Below are 17,773 nucleotides of genomic sequence, written 5' to 3' on the forward strand. Positions count from 1 at the left end.
CTCCTCCGTTATCCCCAAGCAGCACGTCCTGAGTCACAGCCGAGAGAAAAACCAGCAGCACACACGTTTGTTATCCTGCTCCCCTCTTCCAAGGACAATAGCACATACAGTCCCCAAGTGCCTACTCGTGCTCTGGTTGTGCTGCCGCAATCGACGGACCGCTCTGTGCTGATGAATATAGACCCTTCAGTCGCCGTAACAGCACACCCAGGGCCAAGTGCGGCTCTGGTTCCTTCTAATGAGCCGCCCCCTCCTCGCAGAGGGCCTGGGGCGTGCTAGCGACTCACCACGCCCTTGTGTGTGCAGCTCAGAGGCTGGGCTTCAGTCATTCTCAGAGCAGTTACTGAGCAAACGAGGAGGGTCCAGGGAGATGGAGCATTGGGCTTGTGGGTGGGAGGGTGAGTCATGTGGCCGTGAGCATCAAAACCTTGACAAAGTATGAGGCTTGTCACCCAGCAGTTTCACTGGGTCAATTTTTTTTTTTTTAAGGAAGTCATTTATTTTTTTAAGGAAGTAAAGACTTTATATCAGGATGCCCATCAGGGCATACTTTGTAAAGTTAATCATTAGAAATAACGTTAAGTGCCCAGTAGAGGAATGAATAAATAAACTATGCCAGATCTGTTAAGAGAATATGACACAGCCACCACTGTGCTCTCTTTTAACTATGGGCAGATTAACCCATAAGCCTTTTCACTGGTGAAATCTGGACATTTGCAGTACCAGCTTCCTGGGTGGTTCCATGAGATGAGCCTGCAGTGAGTGGCACAGGCTGTGTAATCAGGCGTTCCCTGGACGTTTACCATCCCCCGCAGTAGTGACTGGTAAAAATGGCGTGTTTGAAGAATATTTAATGACAGGAAATAAGCGAAGCATGTAACTTCATATGATCCAAATGTCATTACAGACCTCTGTTTTTATGTGCAGAGATAAAAAGTCTCAGGGGATGGTTTTGTAGGTGTATTTTATCTTTTTATAGTTTTCGGTATCTTCCAGGTTTTCTCTGGGAGCCTCTCAGTATTAAAAAGCATGTATACATATATGTCAGAACTTATCAAAACGTGCACTTCAAATAAGGTGCGGTGTAGAGTATGTCGGTGATGACTCAGTAAAGCTGTTGAAACAACAAACAAATCCTCACCCCCGCCCTGTGTCAGGTGGGAGCGTGGGGAGGGGGCTCAGTACAGTAGGAGCTGCAGTGGCCAAGATGCAGAGCAGACTGAGGGGTAGGGCCAGGAGAGGAAGAAGGTGGTCCCACCGGGGTGGCCCGCCCCCTTGGGGTGAGGATGTCATGGCCGAGGCAGTGTGACCGGCCGGGGGGCAGTAGAGGAGGGAGTGGACCAACCCGCCGGGGGACCAGAGACCTCAGTCCTGAGCTCAAATTGAGGAAGCGGCTACGATGGGGAGAAGGCGTCCCAGGCAGAGGTGAGCCCAGGCAGAGGCATGGGGAGGTGAGCTTGCGTGGCAAGCTCGTTCAGGGGGTCGGGTGGGAAGCAGCCAGCGTGCAGGGCCCTGAGTGGGCCGTGGAGGGATGGAAAGCGAGGATGTGGGGTTGGGGGTGGCAAGTCCATGTGGTCAGGGGGATGAAGGGGGCAGGGAGGAGGGTGTCTACCCTGGGCACCAGTGCCGAAGAGATTGCCTCAGTGGGTCTTTCATGAGGGACCAGGCAGATGAACAGAGGTGCTAGCCTTGGAGGGCGAGTGGGTCTGGCTCTTAGGAGCTGGGATCTGTGTGGGGCTCGGAGCCAGGGCAGCACGTGGGGAAGCCGGCTTTAGGTTTGAGTCCCTCTCTGTTACCTGATAGCTGTGTGGCTTTCAGAAATCCCTTATTCTCTGTAAACTTCTGCCTTAAGGATGAGCTGTCAGTATTTAATAACGCTGGTACGTCCTCGCCGTCAGGCTTCACGTGGTGGCACTAAAGTGGATTTTTCTTTCTGACCTTTCAGATCTCCAGCGTCCTGACATCGCGGAGCCCCTCCGTCCTCCTCACTTTGGTAAGTGGCTGGTGTTCAGGGACCAGGCAGCGTTTGAGTACGGGGAGGGGCTTTAGGGAGCCGCTTGCCCCTGCAGAGGTCAGGGCCGTGGGGAGGATTGAAAACAAGGGTCATTGCTGATAAATAGTGACAGCTCAGTCTGAATTGCTAAACGTGTCCAGGACCACGTCCTCCATTCTCCAAGTCGACCTGGGCTGTGTCCTGTCCCGAGGCCACTGTGGACGAGATGCCACGCATACTCCGAGGGTTAAAACCTGGCTGGAGGATGTATTTGTGTCAGGTTGAGCTCTTGGGGTTTGTGGACGTAGAATATCAATTTGCTTCCACACTGTCTCTCCTCCGTTGTTGATAGAGAACGTATCAAAACGTGCACTTCAAATAATGTGCAGCGTAGAGTGTGTCGGTGAACACACCCTTTGCATCTGCCCATGAGGGTGCTGGGCTGTGTGGCATCAGATTTTGGACTCGGGGCACTAAATGACGGAGGGCCTGCTGCAGCCTGGGGCAGGCAGGGGTGCACGGCGCACCCTCGCAGGGCGGGGCGGGGGTGCTGAGGCTGTGAAATGGCTCCGAGGAGAAGTCTGCTTTCTTATACTTCAACCTTGGGGAGCTTCAAATGTGAAGAGTATGCAGCCCTTCTACCCTCCCAAAGTGACCCTTCTCTCCTTTGTTAATTGATTTTTACCTAAATAGTTTTCCTCAGTTATTTTTGTTAGCGCTACACGTGATCTCTTTTTTCCACCCTGCAGTTTTGATGGCTGAGAAGAAACGTTACGATTGTGGTCACGGAGGGTTCAGTGTGTTTTTTGGGGGGGATACAGTTAGACATCGACCTGTAGGTCTTGAGGAAGAATTAAAAGGCGATTTAAAAGGCCTGGCCTCTCTGGGCATGGCACGTTTTCCTCTGAATCTTTTGTTTTGTCTCCGCTCCTGTCTAAGTTCCAGTTGGAGTCTCCTTACAATTAGGGAAAGGAGAGGAATGTAACACAGAGTCTCGGTGTCACGGAGAAAGGCCCCTCCTGCCTGAGTCGGGTCACACCCGCGTCTCTGGAAGGGCCGGATTTGACAGTGCTTTTCAGGACACTGTCTGTGGGGAGCGTGTGTGCACACACGTGCACAGGGAGACCAGCCAGCCTTGGGGCAGCGGGGGGATTTGTGGTTGGAGGTGGTCCCGGTCCGAGGTCTTCTCGCCCAGCCTCCACCTGTGCCCAGGCAGCCTGAGCTGGGGTCAGCAAGGTGCTTGGACGGAGGAGGCCTTGCTTTCTCTCCTTTTCAAGCTGCAGCAGAGAAAGGAGGGCTGCCCTTGTGCTGGGGCCCGGCCTGGAGTTACCTGAAAGGCGGGAAGGGATGGGTTGGCTGGGCTGAGGCGGGGGCTCCCTGTCGTCGCCCCGTGTGGCGGGTCTGCGCCCTCACGTTCCCTCTCTCTCTCCAGCGCGGCGTCAACACTGACAGCGGCAGCATCTGCAGGGAGGCCTCCTTCGAGGGCATCAGCAAGTGAGTCCTGGGGCCCCGGGAACCGTCTCCTTTCATCCTCCATCAGCTCACATCTTCACCAGCAGGCTGGCCCAGTCTACAGACTAGACACAAAACACACAAACAGGAGGATGCTACAAAGGGGTTAGATTGGGTGATGCGAGGACATGTTTAGAAAAATAATTTGCCTAAATTCACTCCAACCTTGACTTTAAGGATCGATGCCACTTCCCTGTCAAGCTCTACTGTGAAAGCACAGGCCCGCCACGTGCTTAGGGAAGCCTGGGCAACCGTGCACACACGTGGGGCGGCTGTTTTCCTTCCAGGGACCTGCTCTGAGCTCCGTGGGCTTCGTTTTTATCAGCCCCCTGCCCTCACTCCTAGCCCCTGACCTCCCCCAGCCTGGCTCATAGCTTCCCCTTGTCCCCTGCTGCCCCAGTCCCAGATGGCTGCCCCCTTACCTGCCCTCGCTCCCCAGCGTAGCCCCAGGCCCAGCCCCCCAGCTCTGTTCCCCCTTCTAGGCCTCCCCAGGCAGGAGGGCAGGTGTTGGGCACAGGGAGCCAGCACCTCTCCCGCCTTGCCACCCTCCTGCCCTGGCCCCTGGAGAGTGCCGCCTGCCAGCCATGCCTGTGTCCCCGGGCTGGCTGCTGCCTGGCCCTGCGGGGAGCGGTCTGTAGGACCCGAGGCTGCAGCAGATGAGCCCTTGAGGGGAGGCACCTGCTCCTTGGGGCTGCTGAGTGTGGACAGCTCGCCTGGTCTCCTGTTTCTCCGTCCCCGGCCCCTCCCCCACCCCAGCCTGTACTCTGCGCCCCGGCATCCTCTGTCCTTGGTGGACCGAGGAAGTGCCTTGTAATTATGTATGAGCCCGAGCCGCGGGAATCTGTATGTGTGATGTGTGATGTGATGAGGAGGGATTATGAGCTCATAAATATGTGTCACTTCCCCCAGTGATAAGAGCGGTGGGGCATCAGGTGTGCTTCTTCTCGTCGCACGCATCTCCGCATCCTCTTGGGAGCTCCCCAGAGCGGCCTCGCCTCCCACACCAGCAGCGATTAGCCCAGCTTGTTGAGATGCTGGCCGTGGAGCCGCTGTCTTCCTCCAGGCCCTTGAGGGGAGTGGTACGGGGCACAGCTTCCTGCTGCCTGTCCTGATCCGAGCCTCCCCTCATCCCCCAGCACCGCCCGGTGCAGGGCGGCTCCTGTGCCCTGCTCACCTGCCTACACTCTGGTCCCGTGGGCTGGCCTGTGCAGTCTCGACTTGGGTCTCACTGCCTTGTGGGGAAGCCCTGAGCTAGAAGGAGGGAGCCCTGGAGGCTGCCACGCCGACCCGTTCTGTGACCTTAGCAGAACTTGCCTCTGAGCCTCAGCTCTCCCGCGGGAAGCATGGTGCTGCTCGGGCTTGCCGTGGGATGAAATGAGATCCCGCTTGTCCAGAGCCTGGCGTGGAGCTGGTGCTTAATAAACAGTTGCCCCCGAGCAAGCCCCCATCACGCCCCAGTGCCCCTCTGAGCGTCAGTTTCCCCAGCTGTGTAGTGGGCCAGCAGACTTCAGGATGTCCGACGACAAGACTCCTGGATGTCAGTGAGCTGTGGGGTCTTTCTTGCCCCACCTCCCAGCCGAGGTCTCTGCTGCAGAGAACGCCTTCTCAAGCACCCGGGGCCCAGGTTTTCTGGGGGAGCGGTGGGGGACTCCAGGGGCATCATCACTCTCTGTGAGCAGTGGAAGTTGAGGCCTTGTCCCCACTCCCCCGGGAGGAGTGCCACTGTGAACTGACCTCTCCCTCCACTGAGCAGACCCCAGCCTCTGTGCCCTGCTGCTCCCTGAGTCCCCGTGGCCCCTGCCAAGAGCCCAGAGGAGCCTGTGCTTGGCCAACACCCCACCCCACCTTGGGAGTGTTTTTGGAGAGCCTTAACTTTGCACACTCTCCCGGCTGGCCCTCTCCAACCCATGGTCCAGTGCAGACGGGGACTGGCTGTGAGCTGCTCCCGAGGCCCCTCGCTGCTGGGCTGAGCACCTGCCCCCATGCTGGGGGGATTCGTTTCCACACCCATGTGGCAGGCTGAGTTTTCTGACTTGGCTGAAGTATCGCAGGTGAGAGCCCTCCCTGCCTTGGGGTCCCCCGGCCCCTCTGTGGTACTGCCTCCCCTCCTGTCCCCTCACACCTGCTCTGGGCCTTATATCCCACTGTGGCACCCTTTGTGTAGCTCTGCCCTTAGGGGTTGCTCCATTTGGGTACGCCCCCCCATCAGCACCCTGCGGCGCACTGTGGCCACTGACCTCGGGCCCCCTGCCAGCGCCTTCCCTGAAGAAAGTCGTGTCTGTATTCCTGGGGTCTGGGTGCAGCTCAGCCCCCTGTCTCCCAGCCACCCCAGCTCTGCCACTTTTCGGACCCTGCGCCAGGCTGGAGAGGCCCTTGTCCTCCAGAGCCGCTGCGGCTCAGTGACCGCATTCACCTGCCAGCTGTGAGCACCTCCCGCTGTTTGCAGGGATAATAATAGCCTGTTTCCTATGCAAGATGAATCTTGCCGTCGTCCTACTTTCTAATACTCACTCAGCTGCTTCTATCCTCGGCCGCTTCTCACTGCCCTAATGAAGCGCCTTATTCCTGGAATTTTTGCTTTTGACCCTTTTGAACTTCTCTGCAACACCTCCCATCTTGGATCCTTCACTGACCTGGTCTGGCAGAAGTTCAGGTTTTGGCCTCTCGGTTTGTCCTGATGGGCCGCCCCAGGCCACCTTTATCCCTTGGCCTGGGGGCAGGAGGGAGCTTGTGATGGAACAGTGGCCTCACCTGTCCACCCAGCTGTGACCTCTCCAGACGTGGCTCCTCAGGGTCGGCTGCCTTGGGCCTGTCACCTCGGTGGGACTGTGGCTTTGGTCCTGGGAGCCCTCAGACCTCCCTTGGCCTTCCCATATCAGGGCCAGGCCGCCTGCTGCCCACGGCAGGGGGTGTGCCAGGTGTCACAGTGGTGGGGTCACAGGGGACTGGGAGCAGGGAGGCAGGGGCGGGGTGGGGCGGTAGACATGCACTGGGATCTCCCCATGGCCAGGGGCCCCTGGGCTCACCAAGGGGTGTGGCCTCGTCCTCCCTGGGGAGCCAGGGTGTGATTATGCTGGGGTGAAGGGAGCAGGTGGGGACAGTCTGTAGGCCTCGTGCTGAGTTTGACTCCAGCCCCGGCCACAGCTCCCTGTACGGCGGGATTGGCGCCCGGACAGCTCCCAGGGAAGGGGTGGAAGGAGCAGGGCCTGTGGTGGGCTCCGGCCAGAGGACAGGGTCAGGTGCTCGTCGCCAGGTGCTGGACTTGAGAGCAGGTTTTCCTCAGACAGACAGACGGACAGACCCTGGCTGTGAAGGGAAAGAGATTATCTGTGGGGGGCCAGGTGGCCTATGGGCCGCCTTCTTGGCCTGAGGCAGTTCCGTCCAAGGCAGGCAGACTGCCCAGGAGCCCTGGGTGGGGGCAGCGAGTAGAGAGCGCTCTGTTTCACGCCGTTGTCTGACGGAGAAATATGGTCGCTGTTTTACATTAGCTGGTTATTCAGGATAAGCACATTTCTTATCTTGTGGCATTTACTTAAATTGCCTTGCATATTTGACGATGATTGGTTACAAATTAATTCCATTTAAATAAGCAGTTAAGTATGAAATTGCTGAATTTGGGGGTTATTAATGCAGGAATATTAATGTTCAGGGATGTGAATTTTCAAACCCAAGAAGTAGAGGGACATTATTAAAACTCGACAGTTACAATAAAATGCCAGTCTGTGGTGTGGGGACCAGTGGCTTTCTGGTTACTGTTAACTTATGTATCAAGTTAACAGTTTGGATTGAGGTTCTGATTATGGCTCATGGAATCTCCGAGTCTCCTGAGGAGACGAGAACCCGCCCCAGCCCCCAGTGTGGGTGGAGTGGGGGCCTTCTGGGACCTGTTCTCCATCTTCCAGTTAGAAACTGCAGGGAGGAGCCCGGGGGCTGGAGCAGGGCTGGCTGGGCTCACCTACTCACTGTCTATCACCCAGCCCACAGCTAGAGCCCACCAGGGAGGTACCCTCAGCTCCCAGGACATTGCCCACCTTCATGGGCTCTGGTGGGCTTTGTTGTTGTTTTTACACAATTATTACATGCTCGGTATAGAAAGCTCTAACTAGCACAGAGGCGAAAGCAAGGAATGTTCAAATTTCGTTACCTGAGTTAAACCACTGACATGGCCGTGAATGTCTTTTGGACTCTTATGTGTGTGTCTGAGGGTGTTTCTCTGTCTGAATGTGCATTTGTGTGAGTCTGTGTGTTTCTGTTTGTGTGTATATTTGGGTGTTAGTCCATGTTTATGCCTTTGTGTGTGTGTGTGTGCATGTATTTGCCTGTGTCCATGAATATACATCTGTGTGTGTCTGCCTGCGCCTCTTTTCTAAGCGTATGCCTGTCTCTGTGTGTGTCTGTGTGTTTGCATCTTTGTCTTTGTGCCTGGTCACCTTGCTGTTTGTGTGTGTGTGTGCATGTGTGTGTATGTACGTATGTTTTGTAACGTGAGATTTTACTGGCGTGTTTGGCTTTTGAGGAGATAGGCCATTGCTTTTCCTAGCGTCAAAGTGATATTTGGCAGAATGGGAGACGGTCTATATTGCCGTCTTTATTTATGTCATCTCCTGCTCTGTTCTTCACTCTGAGCCAGGTTGGCTCTCTGTGATCTCTTTGATATTTCACAAGTAGGGCTTGATTCTACAACACTTTGGTAGACTTTGAATTTAGTAGTCTTATTTTTATAGTTAGGGATCCCGAAAGCTTTGAAGATCTGGAATCCTTTCAGCCTGCTAATACCTCCTTCCCTCTCCTCGTCCTTGTCCCTCCTTCAGCCAGCAGTGGGGGTACCAGCTGCACAACGACAGCATTAGATAGGTGTTTTCAAACACCCATCAGTGAGGCCATGGAGGATTCCTGGTGGGTCACAATCCTGTATGCCCTGTGTGATATCCTGGCTTGAGATAGAGCAGGGCTCAGAATCCTGAGGATTGAAGGCTTCCCAAGGCTTCTCTGCTGAGGCCCATACATTGTGCTGGGCCACATGGCGCTTACCTAGCTGTCTCACTGATAGCTTGAGCTCTGAGTCACGCATGACAGAAGTGTCAGGGATGTGCCCCAACCTGATCCTTTTGTCTCCTGGGTTCCCTTTTCAGTTATGTTCATCTTATCAAAGAACTTTTGGCATTGTAGATTTGTCTCTGTTGTATGTTTGCTTTTTATTTCATTGATCTTTTGCTTTAAAAATGTTCTAATCTCTTTAGGTTTTATTTGTTCTTTCTCTAGTTCATTGAGAAAGAAGAAAGATATTTCTGGGATGGAAGTTTATTTTTATTTATTTATTTATTTGGCTGCGTTGGGTCTTCGTTGCTGCACATGGGCTTTCTCTACTTGCGCCAAGCGGGGGCCCGCTCTTCCTTGTGGTGCATGGGCTTCTCATTGCAGTGACTTCTCTTGTTGCGGAGCACGGGCTCTAGGTGCGTGGGCTTCAGTAGTTGCAGCATGCAGGCTCAGTAGTTGCGTCATGCAGGCTTCGGTAGTTGCGGCACGTGGGCCCAGTAGCTCTGTGGCATGTGGGCTCTTCCTGGACCAGGGGTCGAACCTGTGTTCCCTGCATTGGCAGGTGGATTCTTAACCACTGCGCCACCAGGGATGTCCCGGGATGGAAGTTTAGATCATTGATTTTCAATGTTCTTTTCTACTGCCTACCTTTAGAGCTATAAATTTTCCTCTAAGCACTGCTTTAGCGGCATTTCACCAGTTACGATATTTCATGGTTTTATTTTCTGATTTTATTATTTTCTCTTCTTTGAACTGTAGGTATTTAGAAGTTTATTGCTTAATTCCCAAACAATTTTGGATTTTATATTTTTCTGTTACTGATTTCTAGTTTAATTCTACTGTAATCAATGAATATTCTCTGTATTTCAACCCTTTGAAATTTGTTGAAACTTCCAACATATGATATTGTTTCATGATAAGTGTTTCATGTATACTTAGAGAGCACGTAGTCTGCAGTTGTTGGCTGTAGTGTTCTGTATATGTCAATAAAATTAAGTCGGTTAATTGTATTGTTTGTATCTTCTGCAACTTTACTGATTTCTCTGTTTGCTTGTTCTGTCATCAGAAGAGGTACGTGAAAATCTGAAACTATGCTTGTCGATTTATCTGTTTCTCGTTTCTGTCAATTTTTATAAATCAATTTTATTAGAATAAAATTTATATACAATAAAATTCATTATGTGTATAATTCAGTAAGTTTTTAAAAACAGCTTTGTCAGAATATAATTCACATACCTTATACAACTGACCCACTTAAACTGTACAACTAAAATGCCTTTTTGTATGTCTATAGGTTTGTGCAGTCATCATCACAATCAATTTTAGAATATTTTCATCACCCAAGAAGAAACCCTGTACCCATTAGCAGTCATTCCCTTGGCCACCACTAATCTATTTTCTGTCTGTGGATTTGCCTACTTTAGTATTTGATGTAAATGGAGTCATGCAGTATGTGGCCTTTTATATGTGGCTTCATTCACTAACTGTGTTTTCAAAATTCATCCATGTTGTAGCATGAATCAGTACTTTGGTCATTTTTATGGCTGAGAAATATTCCAGTCTATGGATATATTGGTTTCTGTTTGCATAATATATCTTTTCCCATCCTTTCACTTTCATCTTGTGTCTTTGAGTCTAAAGTGTCTCTCTTTTTTTTTTTGTGGTATGCAGGCCTCTCACTGCTGTGGCCTCTCCCGTTGCGGAGCACAGGCTCCGGATGCGCAGGCCCAGCGGCCACGGCTCACAGGCCCAGCCACTCCACGGCACGTGGGATCTTCCCAGACCGGGGCACGAACCCGTGTCCCCTGCATCGGCAGGTGGACGCTCAACCACTGCGCCACCAGGGAAGCCCTAAAGTGTCTCTTTAGAGCATATGGTCGAATCTTTTTTTATCCATCTATTCTGCCAATCCTTGTCTTTTTTTTTTTTTTGCGGTACGCGGGCCTTTCACTGTTGTGGTCTCTCCCGTTGCGGAGCACAGTCTCTGGACACGAAGGCTCAGTGGCCATGGCTCATGGGCCCAGCCACTCTGTGGCACGTGGGATCTTCCTGGACCGGGGCATGAACCCATGTCCCCTGCATAGGCAGGCGGACTCTCAACCACTGCGCCACCAGGGAAGCCCAATCCTTGTCTTTTAATTGGAAAATTTAATCCATTTACATCTAACATAATTACTGATAAGGAAGACCTTTTTTCTGCCATTTTGTTATTAGTTTTCTGTGTCATGTATTGTTTTTGTTCCTCAGTTTCTCCATTACTCCCTTCTTTTGTGTTTAATTGACTTTTTTGCAGTATACAGTTTTGATTCCTTTTTTATTTCATTTTCTGTATATTTTAGTTTTCTTAGTGGTTACCCAGAGAATTACAAATGACTTCTTAAACTTGTAATAATCTAGTTCGCATTAATATCAGTTGATTTCAATGGTACACAGAAATTATGCTCCCTTCCTTTGTGCTGTTATTGCATACAGATTGCATCTTTATACATTTCGCAGTGACCTACACAGGTTTATCATTATAACTATTGCTTTATGCAGTTATCTTTTAAATCAGATAGGACTTACAAACAAAGAATACATTTACACTGTTTCCGTACTTGCCTACGTAATTACCTTTACCAGTGCCCCTTTTTCTCCTTATATGGATCCTAGTTACTCTCTAGAAACTCCTTTCACTATAGTCTGAAAGATTCCTTTTAGTATTTCTTATAAGCTAGGTCTTCTAGTGATGAATTCTCTCAGTTTTTGTTTATCTGGTACTGTTTTAATTTCTCTTTCATTTATGAAGCATAGCTTTGCTGCATATGGAATCTTCGTTGACAGATGGTTTTCTTTTAGCAATTGGAATATGTCATCCTGTATTCTGCCTTCTGGCCTCTGTAGTTTCTGATGAGAAATCAGCCATTAATCTTACTGAAGATCCTTTGCATGTGATGAATTGATTTTCTCTTACTGCTTTTAAGGTTTTCTTTTGACAGTTTGATTATGTGTCTGGGTGTGGATCTCTTTTGAGTTTATTCCACTTGGAGTTCATTGAGCTTTATGGATGTTTACATTGATGTTTTTCATTAAATCGGCAAAGTTTCTGGCCATTATATTTTCAAATATTCTTCTGCTCCATTAGCTCTCTCCTTTTCTTCTGGGACTCCTATTATGTATATGTTGGTACACTTGATGGAAGAGGCTATGCTGTCTGCCTAGCGAGGGTGGAGGGTGACGTTTTGCAGCCAAGCAGCTTGTTCTCCAGCTGACTACACCTGGAGGACATGGCCTGGACTGCCAAGTCTGCTGCAGGACGTGAGCAGCAGCAGGCCTTCTGTTGTCCAGGGAGTCATGAAGTTAAAGTTCTCTTGGTCAGGCTTTCTCTTGGTATGTCTCGAATGAAGTATTTCTTGCTGGGAGATGATAGACCATGGAACTAATGGACTTGCCTTGTTTTCTTTCTGTAGGTTCAATGTCAACAACACCATTCTTCATCCGGAGATTGTGGAATGGTGAGTATGGCTTGTGGCTGTTTGTTGAGCTCAGCCCAGGAAGGTGAGAGACCCTGCTGTTCCCGCCCACTCCATCTCAGAGAGCCCCTCAGACAAGCTGGTCCCTAGAACTCTTCTCTCTCAGCCTCTTTTGTTTTGTATTTTTTGTTTGTCAGTTGGTCTGTTTTTCCAAAAGGGCACACGTCACTCGAATGTCAATTAAATTTCTTTTTCTTTAGGAGTTTTTAAAAGAAATCTTACCATAAATGAGCCAAACGTATATAGCTCAGTTAAAGTAGATAGTGAAAAAGAATAAAAATAAACACCATACATGATCCTATTACCAGAAAGGTAAACATGTTTTCCTCATGTCACGCATATGTCACGACTAGTTGGCATCCTTTTTACGTGTCTTATGTTGCCTGCGCTCTTTTTCTGCTGGTACTGATAGCCCTGCCTGCAGTGTGTTTTCTGCTGGTTCGCAGCAGGGTGAGGTGCCTCTGTGGGCCCTTGAAGAGACCCTCCACCGATGTGCTGCCAGTTTTCTTCCTAAGCCATCGAGTTGTTTGGGTTTTTTTTAACTTATTTATTTATGAAATTTATTTATTTTATTGATTTATTTTTGTCTGCGTTGGGTCTTCGTTGCTGCGCACGGGCTTGTCTAGTTGTGGCGAGCGGGGGCTACTCTTCGTTGAGGTGTGCGGGCTCCTCATTGTGGTGGCTTCTCTTATTGCAGAGCACAGGCTCTAGGTGCGCGGGCTTCAGTAGTTGTGGCACACGGGCTCAGTAGTTGTGGCTCGCGGGCTCTAGAGCGCGGGCTCAGTAGTTGTGGCGCACGGGCTTAGTTGCTCTGCAGCATGTGGGATCTTCCCGGACCAGGGCTCGAACCCGTGTTCCCTGCGTTGGCAGGCGGATTCTTAACCACTGCACCACCAGGGAAGTCCTCGAGTTGCTCTTTTATAGCACTAAAACGTGTTTTATTTGTTGTATGGCTGCACTTATTCTGAATGTAGGAGAGCGGAGAGGCAGGGCTTTGGTTGTGTCATCCCCTGACTGGGAGGCGTGTGGACTCCTCACATCTGATCCTAAGGCCATGCGTCAGGTTCCCTGTCTAGTTGGGAGACCCTGCTCACCTGTCTTGAAGCACTTGGGAACACTGTGGCCTGAGGACGAGGATGAGTCAGCCGTTGAGTTTGGGGGAAGCGCAGAGAGGGGAGAAGGAGAGTGTGATCCAGGCCAAGGGGCCACTTGTTCAAAGGCTGGAGACAAGAAAGGTTGGTGGCTTTGTGTGGCCAGACTAGAGCCACACACTGCGGAAGTGGCCCCTGAGGTTGGTTAGAGAGACGGGCAGGGGCTGGGTGGGCCGTGGTGTCTGCCTGGACTTTGTCTTGAGAGAAATGGGAACCAGGGGAAACCTTCAAGGATTTAGGCAGGAGAATGGTAGGATCAGGCTTGCTTTTTTGTTGTTGTTTTTTGTTTTTTAAAAATGTTTGGCTTTGTTGGGTCTTCGTTGCTGCGCGCGGGCTTTCTCTAGTTGCGGAAAGCGGGGGCTACTCTTCGTTGTGGTGCGCGGGCTTCTCATTGTTGTGGCTTCTCTTGTGGAGCATGGGCTCTAGGCGCATGGGCTTCACTAGTTGTGGCATGTGGGTTCGGTAGTTGTGGCGCGTGGGCTTAGTTGCTCCGCGGCATGTGGGATCTTCCAGGGCCAGGGCTTGAACCCATGTCGCCTGCATTGGCAGGCAGATTCTTAACCACTGAGCCACCAGGGAAGCCCAGGTTAGCGTTTTTTAAAGCTCTGGGGCAGGAGTGGGAGCAGGCTGCCAGTTAGGAGGCTGCTGCAGGGTCCAGGTGGCTGTGGAGGGGTAGGTGACGGAGTTGAGAGTGAGGGGCAGTCAAGGGGAACGCTCCTGGGAGGAACCGGCCTTGACGCCTGAGTGAAGGGTGGAGTTGAATGTGACTCTGTTCTTGTCCTGAACAGCTGGGTGGTATGTCACCAAGATGGGGCAGGTGCTCTGGCAGGTGAGGGACTGCTGTGGTGTGTTGAGTTTGAGGCAGGTGCCGGCGGGAGAGAGGCTGGGCCAGAGGCGAAGATCTGAGGGCTGTCGACAGGCATCGATACTGACCCTCGCGAGAGCTGGAGGGTGGGCGGGCCAGCAGCTCTGTCGGCAGCCCTGACCCGGTGCCCATCCTGGCCGCACACTGTGAGCGTGGGGGCTTGTGTCCTTCCAGTTCACAGCCACCTCCTCTTGTTTTGATGAAGTAACAAATGCCTGGCCCTTCCATAGCCCCCAGCTGGCAGAAGAATAAACCCTGGATACTCAGGGACCGCGTCCACCTGTGTCCCAGATGTGGCATCCCTTGTGGCCGCTTACATTCTGAGTGCTTTGGAGACCAGGGCTGGGTTGTGCACCCCAGCATCTCCTGAGGGACAAGCCATTAGTTCGTCACTTTGGGACGAGCATGCTTTAATTCTGGTGACATTTCCAAGGCGCTGAGGTAGATTCTGCGTTAATAAGATACTTCCCAGTTTTATTAAAGCCAGCAGCAGAAAGGACTTATTTGGCATTTGATGGCAGTAGAACTATTTTAGAAATGTCACATTGTCCTTACTGCCTCAGGGGTGTGTTTTAGCAGCGTGTGTTCTGGCCTCTGTAGTGACTGCCGTCATTCTCGGTGGGAGCCACGTGAGTCACCGTCATCGCCCTCCTCTGGGAACTGAAGGAAGGATTCTGGGTGGAATGGCGGGCAGGCCCCTCATTTACAGGAGAGACTGGGTTTCCATGGTATTAAATTATGGCTCATTGATGTATCTTTGGGCCCCTGTCCTGGATGCTTTTTCCAACGCCCCCCTCTCGGCCCGTGGAGAGAAGTTACCTGGGGTAATGGAAAAACTATCCAGTTGGGCATATCCAAATTCTCACCCCAGCCCACCCACCTCGGGAAGTCACTTAACTTCTCTGAGCCTCAGCTTCTTCATCTATAAAATGGGGACGTAGTAATGCCTAACTCACAGCATGGACGTGAAGATTCATGCTGTCTAACAATTACCATAGAGCGGGTGGCTTATGAGCAGCAGAAATTCATTTCTCACAGTTCTGGAGGCTGGGAGGTCCAAGGCCAAGGTGAGGACCCACTTTCTGGTTCATAGACGGCCGTCTTCTTTCTGTGTCCTCAGATGGCAGAAGGGGTGAGGGAATTCTCTAGGGTCTCTTTTATAAGGATACCAATCCCATTCATGAGGGTTCCACCCTCATGACCTAAGCACCCCCCAAAGATCCTGCCTCCAGATACTATCACACTGGGGATAGGTATCAACCTGTGAATTTGGGGGCAACGCAGTGTTCAGTGTATAACAGCAAGCCTCAGTTTCCACACCTGCAGAGTGGTCGTGGTCTCCCTTGGTGGATGGCTCAAGGATTGAGTGAGAGCAGAAGTCAAGTGACAGCACATCCTAGTAATCATGCTGTCACCTTTTGAGACTTCCTTTATGCAAGGTGCTATGCTAAGCACTTGACACACGTCACCTTATTTAAAGAGGTATTTTATTTATGTTATAAGGTAGGACTCTGATTATCCCCATGTTACAGGTGAGCAAACTGAGGCACAGGAAAGTGATTTGACCAAGAAAAAGCCAGGAGCTGAGCCCAGGCCAATGGTTCCAGGCTCTGATGCTGCCCCATGTGGCTCTGAGGAGTACCCTGAGGAGTGGGGGGTGCTGCCTGCGTGTCAGACTCTCTCTCGGTTCATTCTTGGCCATCCAACCTGCTCAGAACCCACAGAAGGGATCTCGTGGAGGCCAGGGTGTGGTGGGGTGGAGGGCCTGGGGACGTGCAGCTAAGCCTCCCCCAGCACCCCCTGCCACCCACACGTACCCCAGCTCCCAGGTGGCGGCTGAGCCGGGGGTTTGGGATCCTTCCCAGAGCCTGTCTGATTAGGAGGCCACAGGCAGCCTCTCCCAGCACAGGGGAGGCTTCACTTCTCGTTTGTGTTTGGGTGTCATTCATTTCCTTTCGGTGACGGCTTTATTGTTTTCCATTCTCTCAAGCAGTACCTTTCTGATTTTCTGTAAATTCCTCTCTAATCCTACTCTTCTTCCCCACAAACATGAGATCATAGCTGATCATTTCTTTCCTTGTGCTAGGTCTTGCAGTTTGAACGTGGAGGTCAAAAGTTGAAACTTAATAAGAGCAGGCGTATCTCACTTCCATAATTTAGTCTGTGGTTCTGCATTCCTGTTCAGCAGATGATTAAATTGATCTGAAGGTGGGGTAGGAAATAAAAGGAGATACCTCTGTGCTGTCTAATAGCTCGGCACTGTGGATTTCAGTTAAGCACCTCTGGAAGCCTCACAGAAAAGCAAGCACGTCAGCCGTTGCCACGCGCCTTCTCGGGTTTTAAGTGAGGCCGTGTTAACTTGAGTCGGTGTCATGCCAGGGTTAGAGCTGTTAGGTACACGGGGCGGAGGTGGCCTGCGTGTATTCATCAGGCAGCGAGGTAAGCTGTCTATTGCCGTTCCCCTGCCTTTCTGTGCATGGGAGACGGTGAGGGGTGGATGATTTGGGGCAGACACGCACCAGGATCCTGCATCCGGGGTAATGTGTCCCAAATTAGAAAAGGTACCTAGATGATGACTAAGATTCTTGGTGTGTATATGAAAAGTGTTCCAGTAGGCTTGCTGTCTTTGTCTCCCGGTGAACAGGCATTTAACCCTAAGTCAACGAGAAAGCCAAGTGGAAAGTGGGGACCTGAGAGTAGTGGGGAGAACCTGGCTTACTGTGCACCGGGAGGCTGGACCCAGGATGTGGGAACAGTCAGGCCCTGGTCCCAGCTCTCCCTGCACGTGGCTCACGACTGCCTGGCCCCGGTCAGGTCTCAGGCACACTCAGCTTACCACGGGCTGAACCAGTGTTTTCTTCCTGGCCCTGGTTTCTCTGCGAGGACTTATGGATTGAGCTTCCCGAGGATGTGTAATCCCAACCAGCTCTTTCCTTTCTGTCCCTTCTGTTGTGCTGGGATTTTACCCTTTGAATCCCTGGCTCACAGGGTAGGGAAGGAACGGCCATGGGGGTCATGCGGTATGGAATTCCCGCACTCCTCTCCCGCAGAAGCCCCTGCACGTTCATCTCCGGGAGAGATGGAATTCCTGTCCCTTCAAATGGGTTTTGTGCAACACTGTGGCACTTTGATGCCTAGAGACTGATTCTGGAAATACTTCATCCTGTCTTGCTACTACTTTAATCAGTGGAGCATTCAGACCTCACTTAATTGATGCCTTAATCCTTCATTTAGTGCCCAGAGGCAGTTTTATGACCTGTGAATATTTCAGGAAGAAAAAGATTGCACACATGAATCTCAGCTTGGTCCAGTCTTTGTCATTTCAGGTCAGTAGCAGGGGACTCTGTGCCTTCACCCCCGCCCCCCTGCCCGTGGTGCTGCCTTTCTCCCTGAGCAGCCCCCTTGATGTGGTGATGCTCACAGGCCTGGCCATGAGCTGGGGACTCTGCCTCAGGTCCTGCACACGTCGGGCACCTCCTCTTGCTGCCGGAAGAGCCTGAGTTGCCTTCTGCCCAGATGTCTTTTTTTTTTTAATTAATTAATTACCTTTTATTTTGGCTGTTCTGGGTCTTTGTTGCTGCGCACGGGCTTTGTCTAGTTGTGGCGAGCAGAGGCTACCCTTCATTGCAGTGCAGGGGCTTCTCATTGTGGTGGCTTCTCTTGTTGCGGAGCACGGGCTCTAGGCGGGCAGGCTTCAGTAATT

General features: G+C 51.5%; 1 protein-coding gene across 2 annotated transcripts in view; it reads left to right on the top strand.

Moving 5' to 3' along the window:
- Window positions 1-17,773, top strand: part of PEPD (peptidase D) — a 114,434-nt gene that overhangs the window by 22,253 nt on the left and 74,408 nt on the right. For both annotated transcript variants that reach the window (XM_030874442.2, XM_060289343.1), the window contains exons 5-7: window positions 1,946-1,993; window positions 3,426-3,487; window positions 11,992-12,036. In XM_030874442.2, the coding sequence (XP_030730302.1) occupies window positions 1,946-1,993; window positions 3,426-3,487; window positions 11,992-12,036 (155 nt within the window). The remainder of the gene's footprint in view (window positions 1-1,945; window positions 1,994-3,425; window positions 3,488-11,991; window positions 12,037-17,773) is intronic.

The sequence above is a fragment of the Globicephala melas genome, chromosome 19 (assembly GCF_963455315.2).
Source record: "Globicephala melas chromosome 19, mGloMel1.2, whole genome shotgun sequence".
Classification (NCBI taxonomy): Eukaryota; Metazoa; Chordata; class Mammalia; order Artiodactyla; family Delphinidae; genus Globicephala; species Globicephala melas.